Here is a 26,883-nt window from a genome sequence, read left to right on the forward strand (position 1 = left end):
GGCTTGCCTGAATCCTGATGGTGCAATGAGCAAGGGACTCACGTCTGAGCATACCCTCCCACACTGAGTGTGGATAAAATCGATTTGGGAAAAAGGGGGTGGTGATGGACAGAGTTTCTGAATGATGCAGAATACTCTTACCAAGTCAAGAGATCATGGTTTTAATCCATCACCGTTTTTTAGCTCACTGCACCATCCCAGCTCAGAACCTGGCTACATGCAAATTAGTCTGTACCTGTCCCAATGCATGATGGGAACAAGGCAAACCAAACTACCAAGCCAATTCTTGTACTGGGAAGGAAACAAGCTTCCGGGGACCGGTTTCTGGCATCACAGCCTTCGTCGGCCCGGCTTGCCTGAATCCTGATGGTGCAATGAGCAAGGGACTCACGTCTGAGCATACCCTCCCACACTGAGTGTGGATAAAATCGATTTGGGAAAAAGGGGGTGGTGATGGACAGAGTTTCTGAATGATGCAGAATACTCTTACCAAGTCAAGAGATCATGGTTTTAATCCATCACCGTTTTTTAGCTCACTGCACCATCCCAGCTCAGAACCTGGCTACATGCTAATTAGTCTGTACCTGTCCCAATGCATGATGGGAACAAGGCAAACCAAACTACCAAGCCAATTCTTGTACTGGGAAGGAAACAAGCTTCCGGGGACCGGTTTCTGGCATCACAGCCTTCGTCGGCCCGGCTTGCCTGAATCCTGATGGTGCAATGAGCAAGGGACTCACGTCTGAGCATACCCTCCCACACTGAGTGTGGATAAAATCGATTTGGGAAAAAGGGGGTGGTGATGGACAGAGTTTCTGAATGATGCAGAATACTCTTACCAAGTCAAGAGATCATGGTTTTAATCCATCACCGTTTTTTAGCTCACTGCACCATCCCAGCTCAGAACCTGGCTACATGCAAATTAGTCTGTACCTGTCCCAATGCATGATGGGAACAAGGCAAACCAAACTACCAAGCCAATTCTTGTACTGGGAAGGAAACAAGCTTCCGGGGACCGGTTTCTGGCATCACAGCCTTCGTCGGCCCAGCTTGCCTGAATCCTGATGGTGCAATGAGCAAGGGACTCACGTCTGAGCATACCCTCCCACACTGCGTGTGGATAAAATCGATTTGGGAAAAAGGGGGTGGTGATGGACAGAGTTTCTGAATGATGCAGAATACCCTTACCAAGTCAAGAGATCATGGTTTTAATCCATCACCGTTTTTTAGCTCACTGCACCATCCCAGCTCAGAACCTGGCTACATGCAAATTAGTCTGTACCTGTCCCAATGCATGATGGGAACAAGGCAAACCAAACTACCAAGCCAATTCTTGTACTGGGAAGGAAACAAGCTTCCGGGGACCGGTTTTTGGCATCACAGCCTTCGTCGGCCCGGCTTGCCTGAATCCTGATGGTGCAATGAGCAAGGGACTCACGTCTGAGCATACCCTCCCACACTGAGTGTGGATAAAATCGATTTGGGAAAAAGGGGGTGGTGATGGACAGAGTTTCTGAATGATGCAGAATACTCTTACCAAGTCAAGAGATCATGGTTTTAATCCATCACCGTTTTTTAGCTCAGTGCACCATCCCAGCTCAGAACCTGGCTACATGCAAATTAGTCTGTACCTGTCCCAATGCATGATGGGAACAAGGCAAACCAAACTACCAAGCCAATTCTTGTACTGGGAAGGAAACAAGCTTCCGGGGACCGGTTTCTGGCATCACAGCCTTCGTCGGCCCGGCTTGCCTGAATCCTGATGGTGCAATGAGCAAGGGACTCACGTCTGAGCATACCCTCCCACACTGAGTGTGGATAAAATCGATTTGGGAAAAAGGGGGTGGTGATGGACAGAGTTTCTGAATGATGCAGAATACTCTTACCAAGTCAAGAGATCATGGTTTTGATCCATCACCGCTTTTTAGCTCACTGCACCATCCCAGCTCAGAAACTGGCTACATGCAAATTAGTCTGTACCTGTCCCAATGCATGATGGGAACAAGGCAAACCAAACTACCAAGCCAATTCTTGTACTGGGAAGGAAACAAGCTTCTGGGGACCGGTTTCTGGCATCACAGCCTTCGTCCGCCCGGCTTGCCTGAATCCTGATAGTGCAATGAGCAAGGGACTCACGTCTGAGCATACCCTCCCACACTGAGTGTGGATAAAATCGATTTGGGAAAAAGGGGGTGGTGATGGACAGAGTTTCTGAATGATGCAGAATACTCTTACCAAGTCAAGAGATCATGGTTTTAATCCATCACTGTTTTTTAGCTCACTGCACCATCCCAGCTCAGAACCTGGCTACATGCATATTAGTCTGTACCTGTCCCAATGCATGATCGGAACAAGGCAAACCAAACTACCAAGCCAATTCTTGTACTGGGAAGGAAACAAGCTTCCGGGGACCGGTTTCTGGCATCACAGCCTTCGTCGGCCCGGCTTGCCTGAATCCTGATGGTGCAATGAGCAAGGGACTCACGTCTGAGCATACCCTCCCACACTGAGTGTGGATAAAATCGATTTGGGAAAAAGGGGGTGGTGATGGACAGAGTTTCTGAATGATGCAGAATACTCTTACCAAGTCAAGAGATCATGGTTTTAATCCATCACCGTTTTTTAGCTCACTGCACCATCCCAGCTCAGAACCTGGCTACATGCAAATTAGTCTGTACCTGTCCCAATGCATGATGGGAACAAGGCAAACCAAACTACCAAGCCAATTCTTGTACTGGGAAGGAAACAAGCTTCCGGGGACCGGTTTCTGGCATCACAGCCTTCGTCGGCCCGGCTTGCCTGAATCCTGATGGTGCAATGAGCAAGGGACTCACGTCTGAGCATACCCTCCCACACTGAGTGTGGATAAAATCGATTTGGGAAAAAGGGGGTGGTGATGGACAGAGTTTCTGAATGATGCAGAATACTCTTACCAAGTCAAGAGATCATGGTTTTAATCCATCACCGTTTTTTAGCTCAGTGCACCATCCCAGCTCAGAACCTGGCTACATGCAAATTAGTCTGTACCTGTCCCAATGCATGATGGGAACAAGGCAAACCAAACTACCAAGCCAATTCTTGTACTGGGAAGGAAACAAGCTTCCGGGGACCGGTTTCTGGAATCACAGCCTTCGTCGGCCCGGCTTGCCTGAATCCTGATGGTGCAATGAGCAAGGGACTCACGTCTGAGCATACCCTCCCACACTGAGTGTGGATAAAATCGATTTGGGAAAAAGGGGGTGGTGATGGACAGAGTTTCTGAATGATGCAGAATACTCTTACCAAGTCAAGAGATCATGGTTTTAATCCATCACCGTTTTTTAGCTCACTGCACCATCCCAGCTCAGAACCTGGCTACATGCAAATTAGTCTGTACCTGTCCCAATGCATGATGGGAACAAGGCAAACCAAACTACCAAGCCAATTCTTGTACTGGGAAGGAAACAAGCTTCCGGGGACCGGTTTCTGGCATCACAACCTTCGTCGGCCCGGCTTGCCTGAATCCTGATGGTGCAATGAGCAAGGGACTCACGTCTGAGCATACCCTCCCACACTGAGTGTGGATAAAATCGATTTGGGAAAAAGGGGGTGGTGATGGACAGAGTTTCTGAATGATGCAGAATACTCTTACCAAGTCAAGAGATCATGGTTTTAATCCATCACCGTTTTTTAGCTCACTGCACCATCCCAGCTCAGAACCTGGCTACATGCAAATTAGTCTGTACCTGTCCCAATGCATGATGGGAACAAGGCAAACCAAACTACCAAGCCAATTCTTGTACTGGGAAGGAAACAAGCTTCCGGGGACCGGTTTCTGGCATCACAGCCTTCGTCCGCCCGGCTTGCCTGAATCCTGATGGTGCAATGAGCAAGGGACTCACGTCTGAGCATACCCTCCCACACTGAGTGTGGATAAAATCGATTTGGGAAAAAGGGGGTGGTGATGGACAGAGTTTCTGAATGATGCAGAATACTCTTACCAAGTCAAGAGATCATGGTTTTAATCCATCACCGTTTTTTAGCTCACTGCACCATCCCAGCTCAGAACCTGGCTACATGCAAATTAGTGTGTACCTGTCCCAATGCATGATGGGAACAAGGCAAACCAAACTACCAAGCCAATTCTTGTACTGGGAAGGAAACAAGCTTCCGGGGACCGGTTTCTGGCATCACAGCCTTCGTCGGCCCGGCTTGCCTGAATCCTGATGGTGCAATGAGCAAGGGACTCACGTCTGAGCATACCCTCCCACACTGAGTGTGGATAAAATCGATTTGGGAAAAAGGGGGTGGTGATGGACAGAGTTTCTGAATGATGCAGAATACTCTTACCAAGTCAAGAGATCATGGTTTTGATCCATCACCGTTTTTTAGCTCACTGCACCATCCCAGCTCAGAACCTGGCTACATGCAAATTAGTCTGTACCTGTCCCAATGCATGATGGGAACAAGGCAAACCAAACTACCAAGCCAATTCTTGTACTGGGAAGGAAACAAGCTTCCGGGGACCGGTTTCTGGCATCACAGCCTTCGTCGGCCCGGCTTGCCTGAATCCTGATGGTGCAATGAGCAAGGGACTCACGTATGAGCATACCCTCCCACACTGAGTGTGGATAAAATCGATTTGGGAAAAAGGGGGTGGTGATGGACAGAGTTTCTGAATGATGCAGAATACTCTTACCAAGTCAAGAGATCATGGTTTTAATCCATCACCGTTTTTTAGCTCACTGCACCATCCCAGCTCAGAACCTGGCTACATGCAAATTAGTCTGTACCTGTCCCAATGCATGATGGGAACAAGGCAAACCAAACTACCAAGCAAATTCTTGTACTGGGAAGGAAACAAGCTTCCGGGAACCGGTTTCTGGTATCACAGCCTTCGTCGGCCCGGCTTGCCTGAATCCTGATGGTGCAATGAGCAAGGGACTCACGTCTGAGTATACCCTCCCACACTGAGTGTGGATAAAATCGATTTGGGAAAAAGGGGGTGGTGATGGACAGAGTTTCTGAATGATGCAGAATACTCTTACCAAGTCAAGAGATCATGGTTTTAATCCATCACCGTTTTTTAGCTCACTGCACCATCCCAGCTCAGAACCTGGCTACATGCAAATTAGTCTGTACCTGTCCCAATGCATGATGGGAACAAGGCAAACCAAACTACCAAGCCAATTCTTGTACTGGGAAGGAAACAAGCTTCCGGGGACCGGTTTCTGGCATCACAGCCTTCGTCGGCCCGGCTTGCCTGAATCCTGATGGTGCAATGAGCAAGGGACTCACGTCTGAGCATACCCTCCCACACTGAGTGTGGATAAAATCGATTTGGGAAAAAGGGGGTGGTGATGGACAGAGTTTCTGAATGATGCAGAATACTCTTACCAAGTCAAGAGATCATGGTTTTAATCCATCACCGTTTTTTAGCTCACTGCACCATCCCAGCTCAGAACCTGGCTACATGCAAATTAGTCTGTACCTGTCCCAATGCATGATGGGAACAAGGCAAACCAAACTACCAAGCCAATTCTTGTACTGGGAAGGAAACAAGCTTCCGGGGACCGGTTTCTGGCATCACAGCCTTCGTCGGCCCGGCTTGCCTGAATCCTGATGGTGCAATGAGCAAGGGACTCACGTCTGAGCATACCCTCCCACACTGAGTGTGGATAAAATCGATTTGGGAAAAAGGGGGTGGTGATGGACAGAGTTTCTGAATGATGCAGAATACTCTTACCAAGTCAAGAGATCATGGTTTTAATCCATCACCGTTTTTTAGCTCACTGCACCATCCCAGCTCAGAACCTGGCTACATGCAAATTAGTCTGTACCTGTCCCAATGCATGATGGGAACAAGGCAAACCAAACTACCAAGCCAATTCTTGTACTGGGAAGGAAACAAGCTTCCGGGGACCGGTTTCTGGCATCACAGCCTTCGTCGGCCCGGCTTGCCTGAATCCTGATGGTGCAATGAGCAAGGGACTCACGTCTGAGCATACCCTCCCACACTGAGTGTGGATAAAATCGATTTGGGAAAAAGGGGGTGGTGATGGACAGAGTTTCTGAATGATGCAGAATACTCTTACCAAGTCAAGAGATCATGGTTTTAATCCATCACCGTTTTTTAGCTCACTGCACCATCCCAGCTCAGAACCTGGCTACATGCAAATTAGTCTGTACCTGTCCCAATGCATGATGGGAACAAGGCAAACCAAACTACCAAGCCAATTCTTGTACTGGGAAGGAAACAAGCTTCCGGGGACCGGTTTCTGGCATCACAGCCTTCGTCGGCCCGGCTTGCCTGAATCCTGATGGTGCAATGAGCAAGGGACTCACGTCTGAGCATACCCTCCCACACTGAGTGTGGATAAAATCGATTTGGGAAAAAGGGGGTGGTGATGGACAGAGTTTCTGAATGATGCAGAATACTCTTACCAAGTCAAGAGATCATGGTTTTGATCCATCACCGTTTTGTAGCTCACTGCACCATCCCAGCTCAGAACCTGGCTACATGCAAATTAGTCTGTACCTGTCCCAATGCATGATGGGAACAAGGCAAACCAAACTACCAAGCCAATTCTTGTACTGGGAAGGAAACAAGCTTCCGGGGACCGGTTTCTGGCATCACAGTCTTCGTCCGCCCGGCTTGCCTGAATACTGATGGTGCAATGAGCAAGGGACTCACGTCTGAGCATACCCTCCCACACTGAGTGTGGATAAAATCGATTTGGGAAAAAGGGGGTGGTGATGGACAGAGTTTCTGAATGATGCAGAATACTCTTACCAAGTCAAGAGATCATGGTTTTAATCCATCACCGTTTTTTAGCTCACTGCACCATCCCAGCTCAGAACCTGGCTACATGCAAATTAGTCTGTACCTGTCCCAATGCATGATGGGAACAAGGCAAACCAAACTACCAAGCCAATTCTTGTACTGGGAAGGAAACAAGCTTCCGGGGACCGGTTTCTGGCATCACAGCCTTCGTCGGCCCGGCTTGCCTGAATCCTGATGGTGCAATGAGCAAGGGACTCACGTCTGAGCATACCCTCCCACCAAGAGTGTGGATAAAATTGATTTGGGAAAAAGGGGGTGGTGATGGACAGAGTTTCTGAATGATGCAGAATACTCTTACCAAGTCAAGAGATCACGGTTTTAATCCATCACCGTTTTTTAGCTCACTGCACCATCCCAGCTCAGAACCTGGCTACATGCAAATTAGTCTGTACCTGTCCCAATGCATGATGGGAACAAGGCAAACCAAACTACCAAGCCAATTCTTGTACTGGGAAGGAAACAAGCTTCCGGGGACCGGTTTCTGGCATCACAGCCTTCGTCGGCCCGGCTTGCCTGAATCCTGATGGTGCAATGAGCAAGGGACTCACGTCTGAGCATACCCTCCCACACTGAGTGTGGATAAAATCGATTTGGGAAAAAGGGGGTGGTGATGGACAGAGTTTCTGAATGATGCAGAATACTCTTACCAAGTCAAGAGATCACGGTTTTAATCCATCACCGTTTTTTAGCTCACTGCACCATCCCAGCTCAGAACCTGGCTACATGCAAATTAGTCTGTACCTGTCCCAATGCATGATGGGAACAAGGCAAACCAAACTACCAAGCCAATTCTTGTACTGGGAAGGAAACAAGCTTCCGGGGACCGGTTTCTGGCATCACAGCCTTCGTCGGCCCGGCTTGCCTGAATCCTGATGGTGCAATGAGCAAGGGACTCACGTCTGAGCATACCCTCCCACACTGAGTGTGGATAAAATCGATTTGGGAAAAAGGGGGTGGTGATGGACAGAGTTTCTGAATGATGCAGAATACTCTTACCACGTCAAGAGATCATGGTTTTGATCCATCACCGTTTTTTAGCTCACTGCACCATCCCAGCTCAGAACCTGGCTACATGCAAATTAGTCTGTACCTGTCCCAATGCATGATGGGAACAAGGCAAACCAAACTACCAAGCCAATTCTTGTACTGGGAAGGAAACAAGCTTCCGGGGACCGGTTTCTGGCATCACAGCCTTCGTCCGCCCGGCTTGCCTGAATCCTGATGGTGCAATGAGCAAGGGACTCACGTCTGAGCATACCCTCCCACACTGAGTGTGGATAAAATCGATTTGGGAAAAAGGGGGTGGTGATGGACAGAGTTTCTGAATGATGCAGAATACTCTTACCAAGTCAAGAGATCATGGTTTTAATCCATCACCGTTTTTTAGCTCACTGCACCATCCCAGCTCAGAACCTGGCTACATGCAAATTAGTCTGTACCTGTCCCAATGCATGATGGGAACAAGGCAAACCAAACTACCAAGCCAATTCTTGTACTGGGAAGGAAACAAGCTTCCGGGGACCGGTTTCTGGCATCACAGCCTTCGTCGGCCCGGCTTGCCTGAATCCTGATGGTGCAATGAGCAAGGGACTCACGTCTGAGCATACCCTCCCACACTGAGTGTGGATAAAATCGATTTGGGAAAAAGGGGGTGGTGATGGACAGAGTTTCTGAATGATGCAGAATACTCTTACCAAGTCAAGAGATCATGGTTTTAATCCATCACCGTTTTTTAGCTCACTGCACCATCCCAGCTCAGAACCTGGCTACATGCAAATTAGTCTGTACCTGTCCCAATGCATGATGGGAACAAGGCAAACCAAACTACCAAGCCAATTCTTGTACTGGGAAGGAAACAAGCTTCCGGGGACCGGTTTCTGGCATCACAGCCTTCGTCCGCCCGGCTTGCCTGAATCCTGATGGTGCAATGAGCAAGGGACTCACGTCTGAGCATACCCTCCCACACTGAGTGTGGATAAAATCGATTTGGGAAAAAGGGGGTGGTGATGGACAGAGTTTCTGAATGATGCAGAATACTCTTACCAAGTCAAGAGATCATGGTTTTAATCCATCACCGTTTTTTAGCTCACTGCACCATCCCAGCTCAGAACCTGGCTACATGCAAATTAGTCTGTACCTGTCCCAATGCATGATGGGAACAAGGCAAACCAAACTACCAAGCCAATTCTTGTACTGGGAAGGAAACAAGCTTCCGGGGACCGGTTTCTGGCATCACAGCCTTCGTCGGCCCGGCTTGCCTGAATCCTGATGGTGCAATGAGCAAGGGACTCACGTCTGAGCATACCCTCCCACACTGAGTGTGGATAAAATCGATTTGGGAAAAAGGGGGTGGTGATGGACAGAGTTTCTGAATGATGCAGAATACTCTTACCAAGTCAAGAGATCATGGTTTTAATCCATCACCGTTTTTTAGCTCACTGCACCATCCCAGCTCAGAACCTGGCTACATGCAAATTAGTCTGTACCTGTCCCAATGCATGATGGGAACAAGGCAAACCAAACTACCAAGCCAATTCTTGTACTGGGAAGGAAACAAGCTTCCGGGGACCGGTTTCTGGCATCACAGCCTTCGTCGGCCCGGCTTGCCTGAATCCTGATGGTGCAATGAGCAAGGGACTCACGTCTGAGCATACCCTCCCACACTGAGTGTGGATAAAATCGATTTGGGAAAAAGGGGGTGGTGATGGACAGAGTTTCTGAATGATGCAGAATACTCTTACCAAGTCAAGAGATCATGGTTTTGATCCATCACCGTTTTTTAGCTCACTGCACCATCCCAGCTCAGAACCTGGCTACATGCAAATTAGTCTGTACCTGTCCCAATGCATGATGGGAACAAGGCAAACCAAACTACCAAGCCAATTCTTGTACTGGGAAGGAAACAAGCTTCCGGGGACCGGTTTCTGGCATCACAGCCTTCGTCGGCCCGGCTTGCCTGAATCCTGATGGTGCAATGAGCAAGGGACTCACGTCTGAGCATACCCTCCCACACTGAGTGTGGATAAAATCGATTTGGGAAAAAGGGGGTGGTGATGGACAGAGTTTCTGAATGATGCAGAATACTCTTACCAAGTCAAGAGATCATGGTTTTAATCCAACACCGTTTTTTAGCTCACTGCACCATCCCAGCTCAGAACCTGGCTACATGCAAATTAGTCTGTACCTGTCCCAATGCATGATGGGAACAAGGCAAACCAAACTACCAAGCCAATTCTTGTACTGGGAAGGAAACAAGCTTCCGGGGACCGGTTTCTGGCATCACAGCCTTCGTCGGCCCGGCTTGCCTGAATCCTGATGGTGCAATGAGCAAGGGACTCACGTCTGAGCATACCCTCCCACCCTGAGTGTGGATAAAATCGATTTGGGAAAAAGGGGGTGGTGATGGACAGAGTTTCTGAATGATGCAGAATACTCTTACCAAGTCAAGAGATCACGGTTTTAATCCATCACCGTTTTTTAGCTCACTGCACCATCCCAGCTCAGAACCTGGCTACATGCAAATTAGTCTGTACCTGTCCCAATGCATGATGGGAACAAGGCAAACCAAACTACCAAGCCAATTCTTGTACTGGGAAGGAAACAAGCTTCCGGGGACCGGTTTCTGGCATCACAGCCTTCGTCGGCCCGGCTTGCCTGAATCCTGATGGTGCAATGAGCAAGGGACTCACGTCTGAGCATACCCTCCCACACTGAGTGTGGATAAAATCGATTTGGGAAAAAGGGGGTGGTGATGGACAGAGTTTCTGAATGATGCAGAATACTCTTACCAAGTCAAGAGATCACGGTTTTAATCCATCACCGTTTTTTAGCTCACTGCACCATCCCAGCTCAGAACCTGGCTACATGCAAATTAGTCTGTACCTGTCCCAATGCATGATGGGAACAAGGCAAACCAAACTACCAAGCCAATTCTTGTACTGGGAAGGAAACAAGCTTCCGGGGACCGGTTTCTGGCATCACAGCCTTCGTCGGCCCGGCTTGCCTGAATCCTGATGGTGCAATGAGCAAGGGACTCACGTCTGAGCATACCCTCCCACACTGAGTGTGGATAAAATCGATTTGGGAAAAAGGGGGTGGTGATGGACAGAGTTTCTGAATGATGCAGAATACTCTTACCACGTCAAGAGATCATGGTTTTGATCCATCACCGTTTTTTAGCTCACTGCACCATCCCAGCTCAGAACCTGGCTACATGCAAATTAGTCTGTACCTGTCCCAATGCATGATGGGAACAAGGCAAACCAAACTACCAAGCCAATTCTTGTACTGGGAAGGAAACAAGCTTCCGGGGACCGGTTTCTGGCATCACAGCCTTCGTCCGCCCGGCTTGCCTGAATCCTGATGGTGCAATGAGCAAGGGACTCACGTCTGAGCATACCCTCCCACACTGAGTGTGGATAAAATCGATTTGGGAAAAAGGGGGTGGTGATGGACAGAGTTTCTGAATGATGCAGAATACTCTTACCAAGTCAAGAGATCATGGTTTTAATCCATCACCGTTTTTTAGCTCACTGCACCATCCCAGCTCAGAACCTGGCTACATGCAAATTAGTCTGTACCTGTCCCAATGCATGATGGGAACAAGGCAAACCAAACTACCAAGCCAATTCTTGTACTGGGAAGGAAACAAGCTTCCGGGGACCGGTTTCTGGCATCACAGCCTTCGTCGGCCCGGCTTGCCTGAATCCTGATGGTGCAATGAGCAAGGGACTCACGTCTGAGCATACCCTCCCACACTGAGTGTGGATAAAATCGATTTGGGAAAAAGGGGGTGGTGATGGACAGAGTTTCTGAATGATGCAGAATACTCTTACCAAGTCAAGAGATCATGGTTTTAATCCATCACCGTTTTTTAGCTCACTGCACCATCCCAGCTCAGAACCTGGCTACATGCAAATTAGTCTGTACCTGTCCCAATGCATGATGGGAACAAGGCAAACCGAACTACCAAGCCAATTCTTGTACTGGGAAGGAAACAAGCTTCCGGGGACCGGTTTCTGGCATCACAGCCTTCGTCGGCCCGGCTTGCCTGAATCCTGATGGTGCAATGAGCAAGGGACTCACGTCTGAGCATACCCTCCCACACTGAGTGTGGATAAAATCGATTTGGGAAAAAGGGGGTGGTGATGGACAGAGTTTCTGAATGATGCAGAATACTCTTACCAAGTCAAGAGATCATGGTTTTAATCCATCACCGTTTTTTAGCTCACTGCACCATCCCAGCTCAGAACCTGGCTACATGCAAATTAGTCTGTACCTGTCCCAATGCATGATGGGAACAAGGCAAACCAAACTACCAAGCCAATTCTTGTACTGGGAAGGAAACAAGCTTCCGGGGACCGGTTTCTGGCATCACAGCCTTCGTCGGCCCGGCTTGCCTGAATCCTGATGGTGCAATGAGCAAGGGACTCACGTCTGAGCATACCCTCCCACACTGAGTGTGGATAAAATCGATTTGGGAAAAAGGGGGTGGTGATGGACAGAGTTTCTGAATGATGCAGAATACTCTTACCAAGTCAAGAGATCATGGTTTTAATCCATCACCGTTTTTTAGCTCACTGCACCATCCCAGCTCAGAACCTGGCTACATGCAAATTAGTCTGTACCTGTCCCAATGCATGATGGGAACAAGGCAAACCGAACTACCAAGCCAATTCTTGTACTGGGAAGGAAACAAGCTTCCGGGGACCGGTTTCTGGCATCACAGCCTTCGTCGGCCCGGCTTGCCTGAATCCTGATGGTGCAATGAGCAAGGGACTCACGTCTGAGCATACCCTCCCACACTGAGTGTGGATAAAATCGATTTGGGAAAAAGGGGGTGGTGATGGACAGAGTTTCTGAATGATGCAGAATACTCTTACCAAGTCAAGAGATCATGGTTTTATTCCATCACCGATGCTTGATTCCGGTCCAGGGAAGACATGGCTTGGCAGTTCGGGCTGGACTGTTCCCATGAGGCACAGGGTCAAGACTGATTTGCATATGGCCATGTCTAAACTGGGGTGGTGCAGTGGGCAAAAGAACGATGGATTTAACCCAGATCTCTTGACTGGGGGAGAATGTTTGCATTGTCAGCATTCCGTTCATCATTTGTTTGTTGTAACGCTTTTCGCCCTAAGTGGGATGGGTATTCCCAGACGTGGGACCCGTGCTCACTACGCCACTGGAGTCAAGCTATCCTGGCTGATGACAGCTGATAGCCAGAAACCGGTCCTAGGATGCTTGATTCCGGTCCAGGGAAGACATGGCTTGGCAGTTCGGGCTGGAATGTTCCCATGAGGCACAGGGTCAAGACTGATTTGCATATGGCCATGTCTAAACTGGGGTGGTGTAGTGGGCAAAAGAACGATGGATTTAACCCAGATCTCTTGACTGGGGGAGAATGTTTGCATTGTCAGCATTCCGTTCATCATTTGTTTGTTGTAACGCTTTTCGCCCTAAGTGGGATGGGTATTCCCAGACGTGGGACCCGTGCTCACTACGCCACTGGAGTCAAGCTATCCTGGCTGATGACAGCTGATAGCCAGAAACCGGTCCTAGGATGCTTGATTCCGGTCCAGGGAAGACATGGCTTGGCAGTTCGGGCTGGACTGTTCCCATGAGGCACAGGGTCAAGACTGATTTGCATATGGCCATGTCTAAACTGGGGTGGTGTAGTGGGCAAAAGAACGATGGATTTAACCCAGATCTCTTGACTGGGGGAGAATGTTTGCATTGTCAGCATTCCGTTCATCATTTGTTTGTTGTAACGCTTTTCGCCCTAAGTGGGATGGGTATTCCCAGACGTGGGACCCGTGCTCACTACGCCACTGGAGTCAAGCTATCCTGGCTGATGACAGCTGATAGCCAGAAACCGGTCCTAGGATGCTTGATTCCGGTCCAGGGAAGACATGGCTTGGCAGTTCGGGCTGGACTGTTCCCATGAGGCACAGGGTCAAGACTGATTTGCATATGGCCATGTCTAAACTGGGGTGGTGTAGTGGGCAAAAGAACGATGGATTTAACCCAGATCTCTTGACTGGGGGAGAATGTTTGCATTGTCAGCATTCCGTTCATCATTTGTTTGTTGTAACGCTTTTCGCCCTAAGTGGGATGGGTATTCCCAGACGTGGGACCCGTGCTCACTACGCCACTGGAGTCAAGCTATCCTGGCTGATGACAGCTGATAGCCAGAAACCGGTCCTAGGAAGCTTGATTCCGGTCCAGGGAAGACATGGCTTGGCAGTTCGGGCTGGACTGTTCCCATGAGGCACAGGGTCAAGACTGATTTGCATATGGCCATGTCTAAACTGGGGTGGTGTAGTGGGCAAAAGAACGATGGATTTAACCCAGATCTCTTGACTGGGGGAGAATATTTGCATTGTCAGCGTTCCGTTCATCATTTGTTTGTTGTAACAGGGTGATTTTGCCACCATTTTTAAAAAAACATACATTAATAGTAAAACTGCTGAACCAATAATAAAGGTTAAAGAGCCTTGGATGAAGTTTTTGGAAGTCCTCTCCATGAGCCTTGGAAAGGACGAAGACCTCTCGGGTACAACAGACTACAGCATCTTATCCGATTAGAGGAGTAAATGTTGATCACCGCAGGTAGAGCCCACATATGGATCGGAAACTAATCTGCCAGACCCCCCAACTCCAAATCCATCTGGTGCAAAAACTGCAGTTCTGTTCTGAAACTGGCTCCTTGTGGCATCACTTCGAGGCGCTATGAGTGACCTCAAAAAGCATCCTGGTGAAGCGACCCGAAATATGCGAGCAAGCTGACTCACCTGTCAATATCTGACTTTATTTAGACTTTACCCTGGCCTTTAATACCATTTGAGTGTTACAAAAGTAGGTTTTTCAACATTTAGTTATATAGCCTTTTTGCATTTAACATCTGTGTCTAAAGACTCCAACAAATTCTAATTTGAACCCTAAAATGCCAACTCTCTATTGCATCAAGGTGCCGCTCGGAGGCAGAACATTGTGCAGATTGTGCTCCCAGCGCCTAGAACTGACCGGAGGAATCTACTGAGGGGAGACTGAGGGAGAGTGTCGATTTTAGCCCCTAATCTACTCGCGGGACTGCGAGGACCAGCGGACCCTGCGCCTCTTGGAACATTCACTGCAGCTGGTGCCTCTTCCCGTTCCCTCCCTCCCTCCTACGCTACATAACGCCTCGCGGCCCCCGCTTCGCGGAAGCCGCTCGGAGGCAGAACATTGTGCAGATTGTGCTCCCAGCGCCTAGAACTGACCGGAGGAATCTACTGAGGGGAGACTGAGGGAGAGTGTTGATTTTATCCCCTAATCTACTCGCGGGACTGTGAGGACCAGCGGACCCTGCGCCTCTTGGAACATTCACTGCAGCTGGTGCCTCTTTCCGTTCCCTCCCTCCCTCCTACGCTACATAACGCCTCGCGGCTGCCGCTTCGCGGGAGCCGCTCGGAGGCAGAACATTGTGCAGATTGTGCTCCCAGCGCCTAGAACTGACCGGAGGAATCTACTGAGGGGAGTCTGAGGGAGAGTGTCGATTTTAGCCCCTAATCTACTCGCGGGACTGCGAGGACCAGCGGACCCTGCGCCTCTTGGAACATTCACTGCAGCTGGTGCCTCTTCCCGTTCCCTCCCTCCCTCCTACGCTACATAACGCCTCGCGGCCCCCGCTTCGCGGGAGCCGCTCGGAGGCAGAACATTGTGCAGATTGTGCTCCCAGCGCCTAGAACTGACCGGAGGAATCTACTGAGGGGAGACTGAGGGAGAGTGTCGATTTTAGCCCCTAATCTACTCGCGGGACTGCGAGGACCAGCGGACCCTGCGCCTCTTGGAACATTCACTGCAGCTGGTGCCTCTTCCCAGTCCCTCCCCCGGTTATTATATCAGTGGGCTCACTTACGCGTAAGCGGGACGCGAGCGGGGCGCAGCCCGGGCCAAGGGCGGGCCCGTTCTAGCCCGTTACAGACCGGACCGGGCCACTCCTCGTTCATTTGCTGTAAGGCTTTGAGTTGTCTGTGACTCTTTCATAAGCACCTTGTACTTATATGTACTGTGGTTTATTGCTAGAATGGCAGCTAGGGAAACTCGCAGTAAATGTCTTCGTCTAGTGCATCTATCTCAGGTACGTTAGATTCCTTTTTAATCAGAGCCAATTCCTTAATTTCCAACGAGATAACTGTTTTGGAGAGACGTCTTTCTGCAGGTATTGAAAATGCCAAAAGATCGTCTCTGGGTCATATAGCCAATGCTAAAATGCCTGTTAAAGAACGTATGCCCTGTAAGCATGTTTCCCCTTGTAGTAAGCTGATAAAGATGACAAAGTCCATTGTAGTTTCCAAGATGGTTTATTCCAAGTTGATGTAACATATGTAGATATAATACGAACCCCACCAGGAGCAGCTTCCCTGCTGCTCAGCCCATACACCGCCTGCCTCAGGCACACCAACATTCCACATTACATCACACATCCCAACATTCTCACAGCTACCACTCTGGCTGAGCAGCAGGATACCACATATCTCCTTTCTTTACAAAGAAAAAGAAAGAAGAACCAACGCACATCATAAATTAACCATGAAAAGATATAGAAGAAAATACATCAGAAAGCATGAATTGAAAAGAGGAAAAACATGAATTAGAAAAGTGGGAAAAATAGGAAACGCAACCAAGAAACACCAAAAAGAAACAAAGACTAAACACTAACAACCTTTCACTCAGAAAGACAAACCCACATCCTCCCTCACATGAATAACAAAAAGAAAACCCATGTACAAAGATACGAAAGCTGGCCAGGCAAACATAAAAATATACAAGGGTAAGAGCAACAAAGTGAAAGAAAGAAAACAGAAGCAAATAGGTTGAAAGAATGAAAATCAACTATAGAAAACAAAAGGATAGCTGCTTTAGACTCAAACAAGAGTATGGAGGAAATACCCCGAAAGACAGCAAGTCCCTTGCAGTACATAGAAATAAAACGTTGCCGTTGACATCCTTGTTGCACAGAAGGTTAAAATAATGTAAAACACTATAACGCAATAACCCTGCCCAATGACAAACACCACAAAATTTTGGGTGGAAGGAGTACAGCGAGGCACACAGCACAAAATGCTACATGCAAATGAAATAAATGTGGAGAAAGACCACATAACACATTAAATTGTATGACAAAATATACGCGTGGAGAAAGACCACCTGAAACATTAAAGTGTACGGTAAACATACACGGCACAAAGTGCTACTTGCCAATGAAATGGATGTGGAGAAAGACCACATAAAACATCAACATACCAATCAATTAAACAGTGCAACAAGGCAACCAGCACATGAAAATGGGTAGATGTGGAGAAAGACCACATAAAGTATCAAAATTCCAATAAAATAAGCATTCCCTCAACATTTTGAGTGAAAAGGTGTGCATCAAGACACACAGCACAATGTGCTCCATGAAATTGAATAGATGTGGAGAACCACATAAACATTAAACATTCCAACTGAATCAACATCACCTCAAAATTTTGGGTGAACAGGTATGCATCAGGGCACACAGCACAATGTGCTTCATGAAATTGAATAGAACATTTTACACTGTTAAACAAAACAACGCTGCACTCGAGTGCCACATCAAAAACACACACTGCCAATATTAAATGCTGCAGAGCGTCTATAATGTGACAAAAGCACAGAAACAGTACCTATGAGTGAAAAGTAACAACGAGCACAATCCCACGACGGCGCTCCACTGACAGAGTAAAACTTCAGTTTCTTGAATTTGTGCTCCATCAAACTTCAGCTTGTAACTTCCATGTTGCAGTTAGGTGAGAAAACTTAAAGCAGCGTGCGTCCCCAGACAAAATAAAGCTTCAATAACCTTTATTTAAACCGTGGTTGGCGGAAATAACATCGTGGCTGGCAAGAAAAAGCTTCATTCACGCAAATGAGGCAGAAGATTCCAAGATGGCGGCACGCTTTTTCACGCTGTGCCGGGTGCCTCCCGGCATCAGCGTGCACCAAAACGACACAATGCAGCCTGAAAGATTCGAACTGGAGGTGACGTGGAGACTGTGAGGAGACAGCGCGGGACGATAAGAGTGGACAGGTAAGCGCGTGCATAGCATGGCTCGTGTGTGCCCGCTTTGAATGACAGTGATGGCGGTTGAACTGCCATTAGACGAACTGGGGCCACAGTACAGCCAAAGATGAACTCACCCCAGTAATGACGAACGTAGGCACACCTAAATAGGTTGGAAAACACGAAACCACACGCCCACCACTCTGTCCCTTTGTAAAAATGTCCGTGCGGATAGATAAAATGCCGGAACTCCCCACATAGATCAGCCTGAAACTTCAACTCACCCAAACCTCCAACACGGTTAGAATGCACAAACGATCCCAGTGTGAGTTTCTGTGGCATTTTTGAAGGCACAGCAGAGACTTAAACTGCAGTAGAAATTGGAACTGGCACAATAAAATTCCCAATCTCCTCCAGTAGATGGCAGCAGATATTTACACAGTTCCGTTGGTTTCAGATCTCACCAGCTGGCATTTGAAACACCGGTTTAGATTCCTTCTCCCCCGATCTGGGCTGTTTAATTTACTCTGTAATCTGAGCAGGAACCAATAAAATGAGGTCGAAGAATGTTACAAGTACTGGAAGCTTGCGGCAGGAAATGGCACTTTTAGACTGGATTGTGGCCATCGATGTCTCAGGAATTGCTGACAAAAGTTCAATGATAAGCAGGAGGACTTGTAAAATGAAGTTGAAACTGGCACTTCAATATTGAGTTTGCGGGCGACCGATGACAGGTCACTGGTGGGGCTCGTTGGTGCCAGTTAGATTGAAATCCTCCTCTAAAATGTAAAATGAAATCCTTTTGATTTTTTGAATCTTGATTGTGGGTTTATTCCTTCAGCTTCTTCAAATTCCAAACTGAAGAGACCCCACTCCTGGTACCAAATGTAGTAAGCTGATAAAGATGACAAAGTCCATTGTAGTTTCCAAGATGGTTTATTCCAAGTTGATGTAACATATGTAGATATAATACGAACCCCACCAGGAGCAGCTTCCCTGCTGCTCAGCCCATACACCAACTGCCTCAGGCACACCAACATTCCACATTACATCACACATCCCAACATTCTCACAGCTACCACTCTGGCTGTGCAGCAGGATACCACACCCCTATCGCCATCCCCGAGGCTAACTCCCCTCCAGCTACCGAGTGTCCCCTTGGAAATAATAGCGTTTTGACACTTTTCCCTAAAGGCTCTAGTTCCATCTCTGCGCCAAGCCAATCTTCTGACGTTGGCCGTAAGCGCCTTAGAGCTGCCAGGGAGGGGGCAGTCCCGAAGAAGAAAAAGGGCCCACCACCGAAGAGAAACAAGACGCACAAGTTATCTGCCCCTTCTTCTAATCGAGTCACTTTTTCCGGGAATATCGCAAATCTAAATTCGACTTCTCTTGAAGTAAATGAGCCTGTATCTACATTGACTACCCATCTTGTTCAGGCATCTCCTGTGCAACATTCCCCTGCCGTAGCTATCACTGGAAATATGGGTACAATGACTGATCCCCAAAACCAAGTTCTTGAGGCCCTCCTAAAATCCCTACTTAATCCCCTTTGTACCAAAATGGACCAAATAGAAGCTAGATTAGTAAATATGGAAAAGGTCCTTGAGTCGCAGTTTGACCCCCGTCCTATTCCTCCACTAGTAGGCAGGGGGCTGGGCAATACCACATCAAATGAGAGACAAAGTATCCCTATCCCTCAACTAGCTCTACAAGTTCCGGAAGATCCTCTACTGCATTACCAGGTTCCTACTGCCCCTAATAGTAGTTCTTCCTTTCCTCCCCTCCCCGGGGTAAGTGAAAACCTAGCATCTAGGGCAGAGAAAGAACCGTCCAAGGCCACTACCATAAGAGCTTCCACCTTGGGAGAATATCAAACCTTAAATCTCCCACCAAAGGCAGCTCCATTGGTTGTCGTCCTGGCGGGAGTTCCTAAATTAACCGAGGCAACAAATGAACCCTTCGCATCACTCAAGAATAAAGTGATAAGTTGGCTTTCAAAACACAGACCACTCCCCCCAAAATTTTCGGGTGAAATTCTCATGGTCCGAAGGGTACATTGGGTAGGTCCGACTAAGAAGGGTCTAAATGGGGATTGTGTGATTATAAACATGAGGGACATGGGTGCAGTTTTTTCCATCTTAAATTCTTCCCATATGGGGGCAGAATCTTCCATTAAGACCCTCCCATTAGCTTTTTTCTATCCCCCACCTAGTAGAAATCTGGGACAAAATCATGAACTAGGGTGGACACGGGTGGGACGTAGAGGCTTCTCTGTTGGGCATACAAATAGCCATGATCTTCTGGGTTCTTCATTATACCTTAGGGACCACAACCGGTTTAGGTGTTTAAGTGAGAATGACTGACTAAACACCAATTTAGCTATAATGGACTCCCAGACTGATGCGCCAGGGGAATGCGATGGAACTTTGCTCATCAAAACAAACTACATTAAGCCATCTACCCAATGTGTATTTGGACTGGGAATAGTTAAAACTACACCATTAACGCCCCCAAGTACTAACTTGCACTCAATTCCATTAACATCGACTAACAAGTCGTCAGTGGTGGAGGCATCTCAAATTTTGTCACATAATATTGTCAATGTGAATCCCCTACCAGTTTACTATACAGGGGAAAATATGATTGGCCCAGGTATTACCAACCATTTAAGTAATGGGGATACTCCAACGGAAATCCCAGATGCTAAATTGAAAATACTATCTTGGAATATAGCTGGTCTGGCTAACAAATTAGGGTGCCCTGATTGGGGCAACTTTATAGATAGCATGGACATCTGCCTTTTCCAAGAAACGTGGGCAAGGGTTCCACACTTTCGTAGCGGTTTTGCCTCTTTCTCAATCTCAGCCCAGTGGCAGAGCATCAGGGGGATTGACTATGTGGGTCCGTACCCACCTAGGCTGTAAAGCGACTGAAGTGAATACAGAATCCCCAGACATTCAGTGTGTGATCCTCGCCTGGCCAAACGACGTCCGCCTTACTCTGGTTAATGTTTATTCAAGACCAGTGGACCCGACTGCGGAGTCGATAACTATTGCTCAGCTTTCGTCATTCCTTAACACCCTTTCACAGCGTTCTACCATGGTAATAGGTGATGATTTTAATTGCCACTTTGAGCCTCTGCCTGGTATGATAGATGGCGACATCCAGGAGGAGGACGATTACTGGAAAATACCACCACCTTTGGGCAATTCTCCCAGGGCATTGTCCCCTTTGGTAGTCCAGATCACGGCCTTAACTTCGCAATTTTCAATTAGGGCCTGTAATGGCCGCACTAAATCTGATGCCCCCGCCAAATGTACTTTTAACAAAACTGGCCAAGAGTCCATGCTGGATTACATATTTGTGGAGACCCGCTCCTGGGATAAAGTACTTGACTTTATGGTCCAGCCTAGGGCTGATAGTGACCACAATCCATTATTGCTATGGTTTTTTCTCCAGGGAGTTTGTATAACTCCGGATAGTGAAAACGATATGAGGAGCTCTGACACAGGCCTTCTTTTATCAAGTAACAGAGAAGGGTGAGGTGGGAAAAATTGGTTAACTCGCCAGGTGCAATTCATGATCTATACCTTAAGACTATCCCGTTATTGGAAGCAGTAGGTCTCTTACCGCTGCGAAATCCTACCAAGGGTACATTTAAGAAATTTGAAGAATTGAACCTTGAGCTAAACACTATACTGGCTAGCGTGTTCAATCCCATAATTCTCAAGGATAGGAAGAGCCCTACCGTACCAAACTGGTATAATGCACTATGTAGGGAAGCGAAAACACAACTTTTGAGCGTAGTTAAATCCACCAATAATAAAACACTAATAAAACAGAAACGCTGGGAATACAAATCATTAATCGCCCAAGCGAAAGCAGAGTGGGATGCCAATAACTGGGATAAACTAACACAGGCACTTAAAAATAACGACCCGCGTACGTTTTGGCAAATTGTCAACACGGGTTCACCAGCTCCCATTTCAGCAGTTGTCCCTAACATAGCGGCTAGTGTCTGGGAGGCTCATTTTTCAGCTCTCTATGCATGTGAAACCCCCCCTCCTCTTGATGGTTTGAGGGAAGAGGTCAACTTGGAGGAGCTTGTTGCACACCAACTTGTAGATGAATTTGGGGCTCATGAAGTTGTAGATATTTTAAATACCCTTCCTACCGGGAAAGCCCCGGGTTTAGACAAACTCCCAGGTGACCTTTTTAAAAATGAGCCGCTAATATGGGCTCCTTATTTGACCGTACTATTTAATGCCATCTTAAAGGGTATGGCAATACCTACCACTTGGTTTGGAGCAGAGATAGTTCCAATTTACAAAAAAGGCTCCCCTCTACTCCCCGGTAACTACAGGCTGATCAGTCTTATAGACGTCTCTCAAAAAATCTTTGCCCGCTTGAATTTAAATCGACTACAAGACTGGATGGAGGAGTTCTCCATCCTTAGTTCATACCAAGCCGGGTTCAGGAAAAAGGTCTCTACGATAGATCAAATTTTTCGGCTGATGCTTTTACACTGGAAGACCGTTCATGTTGAGGCTGGTTCACTTTAAACCGTGCTTGTCGATCTTCGGGCGGCCTTTGATCTGGTTCCCAGATCAAAATTTTGGACTGTCTTAGCTAACCTGGGAGTTCCCGCACCCTTGTTGAATATTATAATTCGCCTACATAAGGGGAATTTTGCACAAGTAAGGTACGGGAAGTATGGAACACTCACCTCAAGATTTGCTGTAGAGAAGGGAGTCAGGCAAGGTTGTGTCCTGGCCCCTACCCTCTTTTGTCTCTACGTAAATGGAGTCTTCACGTACCTAGATAAGGTTATAAACAGCGATGCCCCTAAGTTAGATCGCAATAGGATACCGGCGATAATGTTCGCTGATGATACCCTACTGCTTTCTAAATCCCCTTTAGGCTTACAGAGGGTACTGGACGGGTTTGAGCTATTTTGTTTGGATCACGGTTTGGAAATTAACACTTTGAAAACCAAATTCATGATCTTTAATCCTCCATATAAAACGCGTCCAAATCCTTCCATAGGTGGGACTACTCTCGAGAGAGTCCACACCTTTGATTATCTGGGCCTTACTTTAAATGAAGGACTGTCCTGGGCTTCGCACCAAATTAAGGCCCATTTAAAATTAGCTCAGTCGATTGGTGGTATTTTGAAGTTTTATAACTCCTCTTCTGCAAAACCTTTAGCGCCACCTGTTGAAATTTATAAACTTCAGGCTCGTGGTCGGATACTTTACGGTGCAGAACTCTGGGGATTAAAATGCTGCACTGAGATTCCATGTGCTGAATCTAAGTTCATAAGACACCTGCTAGCTCTTCCCCAAAGTACTCCCTCACTCCCACTAAGACTCCACATGGGCCTGCGACCTATAGATGAAGTCCTTGGCCTGAAACCCTTGATTTTTTGGAGGAGGATATGGACAACCGCCTGAGTTGGAGGTTTATAGGAATGAACTAGAGGAAATAATGAGTCTTCCGAGTGCAGGTAAATTCCCTTGGCTTCAGTATGTAAGGAGGCAACTTGGCGAACTCGGACTTTCTGACCTTTGGACAGCCCCAGCGATAGCTTGTTTTACTATCTCCCGTAAAAAACTCACCAATATTTATCATGACTCCAAACTCTTAGACACCATTTCGAAATCCCAATCCTCCACTCTAACCCAAATCTTTTTAACAGTTAAAGATCATTATTATTTTGAAGAGGCCCTAAGTGAAATCAGACCCCATTTTAACAGGAAATTGTTTATACAGTGGCGATATGGCACACTCCCTGTTAGAGCATTTACAGCCAAATGGTCTCTTTCTACTCCGGAAAATTGTCCCAGTTGTGATGCAGAATCTGAGTCCGATATACACATACTATTTTTTTGCCCCGCTTATAAAAAGAGCAGGAATTACTGGATTCTACCTATTTGTAGGAACCTAGGGTTCATTCACTGTAGGGAAGCTTACAGGGTCCTTAAATCAGATCTATCTAGGCAAATAGTATTTGCAGTTTCTTCATTTCTGGCTTCATTCTGGAGGAAAAGAAGACTAAATGTGTGCCTTTAATTTGAATTTTGATGTTTTCCAGTCTTTTGATTTATTATGATGTAGGTCCTCTTTATAATTTATTAGTTACTAGATTATTTTTACTCTGCTAGGTTGGAGAAGTGAAATGTTATGTTATGTTTGTGTTTTATCGTCAAATGTTTTATTGTATTTTTATTCATTTCTGTCGTACTTCTACGTGCTTTTATGACTAATCAGTCGAAATAAAGTTGAAATGAATGATTAACCTCAAAAGAAGATTTTCAAAGAGATTATTGCAACCAGTTTGAATTTTGCATCTATTTAAAAGTAAAAATGGAGCTAAAACTGTTTATTAAAAACAAAAATGGCGACTTCTCAAAGAACTAACAAAGATGACACTTAGCTATCAAGAAGTTTAACAATGAAAAACTATACAGATGTATTTCATTCAGGAAGAAATCCTCATTGCTTTAAAAGATCAGCGAAAGAATTGAAACAAGTTAGTGGGATAGTTTGATCGAATTGCGTTTAGTTAAATGTAATAGTAGTGTTCACACTATGTTATGGACAAAAAGGTGAATACTAAAAAATAACATGAGGCTGGAGTTGTGCTAATAAGAACACATGTGCTTTGCTGTATTTTTTAACATCAATATTGAAAGGACGGATGGATTATTTAGATTAAGTTTTTTTAAGAAGGCTTTTTGTAGGTGATTCATTTTGAAGTGAGTTGTTTTAAGCAAGTTGTTTTGTTGCAAGCAGTTTTAGGGCACGTCACTTTAACTTGAGCTATTTTAAAGAGAAATATTTTGAGACAAATTGCTTTGAGGAAGTCGTTTGAGGTAAATCATTTTGAAACAAACCGTTCTAAAGTGAAATGCTGTGAGGGAAATTGCTTTGAAGTAAACCTTTTTGAAGCATGCCCTTTGGCGGGGAGTACTTTTGAAGTCACTTTTTAAGGCTAGTTGTTTGCAAGAGTCCTTTTGAAGCGATATGTTGTGAAGCGAGTCAGTTTGAGGTGAGTAGTATTGAGGGAAGTCATTATGAAAAGAGTCATTTTGATGAGAATCATTTTGAGGTGAGTTGCTCTGTGGTGAGTTATTTTGTGGCAGCTTGTGAGATGAGACGTTTTCAGGTGAGTTGTCCTGAGGTTCTCAAGTGAGTCCCTGTCGCACGCTGTGCAGACAGATATGAGTTAGTTTGAAGCTTGTCCTTTCGAAATGCTCTGCTTTGAGGAGAGTAGTTCTGAGGCCAGACACAATGAAGAAACTTATTTTGAGGTGAGTCATTAGATGGCAATTTGCTTTCAAGAGAATATTTTCGAATAATCACTGTGAAGTGAGGCTTTTTGAAGCTGGTCACTTTTAAGCATGTTGTTTTCTGGAAGTCGTTCTGAGCTGAGTTGTTTTGAAGTGAGTCCATTTGAGACAAACTGTTGTGACGGAAGTGATTTTGAGGGTGAACACAGCCTTCTTCCTTCTTGGTTCCAGACCCCATGGTGTTGCACCTTTATGCAGCACGTGACACATTGCTGCCGGGACAATATTCAGAGTGGGGGCGCTGCCATCAATGTTACATCACTGAAGTCAGAGGGACTGTGTACATTCCAAGCCTCACACAAAGAACAAGTGTAGCAGTTGTATTCAGCAGGACAGTGGCAAGGTTGTAAAATGTAGCTGGTGGTGCTTTTAAGAGTACACAGTTGCAAATATATTACTAAAGGATGGGAGCACAGAATTGTTTGCAGGCAGCACATTTTCCATTGAAAATACAACTAAATTTGCTCCGGCATACAGTTTTAACTGATAAAAAGTGCACAAACGATAACTTGTGAAAATCGGGGTTCAGGAAATTAGCAGGTCTTGATTTATTGCGATCCTATTAAAATCTTTGTTTCCATCACATACTAGAACTACAAAAAATTGTGGTTCATTTGTGCTTTTCGAACTGCTGATATTGTCTTAAACATTTGTACAGTTCATTTACAGGTATTTAAATTGTATTGTGTGTTAGAAAAATGATATCTACAGCACCCCCTCTAAGAATGCTACACATTTCAAAATCACCCTGCTTGGCAGTGAGAGAAAGTAAAAAGCAATCCCCATGTTAAAAGAATAAACATCCATTAGCCCGAAGTTATTGCCCGACATTTGACCTCTGGCTTTGAAGCATAATAAATGTTACCAGATAAAAACTAAATTTAAAGGCATCTTTATAGCTCATTCAGCTTCTGGACTCCACCATGGCTTTTTAGGGGGTGCTGCCCCCCCTCCCCCCCCCACCACCACCACCACCACTTCCAGCACCTATGGCCACGCCGAATGCTACAGCATTGGGGCAAGTCTCTTCAGACTCATCAGTTTCAAACCACTGTCATTGATATTGAAAAGCTGTGCTTCCCTCCATTGCACCAGATACACCCTCCCTGCTGCCTGCACAGTACAATTGTTTTTTTGGGACAGAGCTGCAACGCATTAGTCTTTTGAACTGCTTGTGGCCGCCATCTTGTCTCTGGCATTAAACCATCCTGTGTCTCCCTCGTAGATACCACTCCATCACCCTCTGGAAGTTCCTGGCGCTGATCACTGATTTCTTCGGGGGCAAAGCCCAGATGCTGGAACAGCTTGAGGGGGAACAGGTGGCCCCCAATCCATTCCCTTGCTGTTGCTGCTGCTGCCTCCCCAACATCTCCGTCAACAGGTAACTTCTGCTTTCTGCCCACCTGTGAATCTGACAGTGTTCTCTTGAAGTGGAAAATGGGGCTACACACCTACAGCAGGAGCTATACATGGAACCAAGGACTACAAACACATCTGCAAAAACACAAACTCTTAATAACTCAACCTTACATAAATACCACCTTACAAAAATGTAGATTTGTAGTTATTAAATCCAGCTGAACTCATTTCCCACACGTTTATCAACTGAGTTCATTTACAAATTTAACTCCATTGTTGGC

The 26,883-nt window shown here is 46.5% G+C and overlaps 1 protein-coding gene across 2 annotated transcripts in view; it reads left to right on the forward strand.

Moving 5' to 3' along the window:
- LOC146797053 (organic solute transporter subunit alpha-like) overlaps positions 1 to 26,883 on the forward strand; it is a 165,555-nt gene that overhangs the window by 112,901 nt on the left and 25,771 nt on the right. For both annotated transcript variants that reach the window (XR_014969678.1, XM_085629664.1), the window contains exon 4: positions 26,469 to 26,624. Coding sequence is in view for 1 of the 2 variants with exons in the window: in XM_085629664.1 (XP_085485790.1) it covers positions 26,469 to 26,624 (156 nt within the window). In the remaining variant the exon portion in view is untranslated. The remainder of the gene's footprint in view (positions 1 to 26,468; positions 26,625 to 26,883) is intronic.

The sequence above is a fragment of the Triturus cristatus genome, chromosome 10 (assembly GCF_964204655.1).
Source record: "Triturus cristatus chromosome 10, aTriCri1.1, whole genome shotgun sequence".
NCBI classification, from domain to species: Eukaryota; Metazoa; Chordata; class Amphibia; order Caudata; family Salamandridae; genus Triturus; species Triturus cristatus.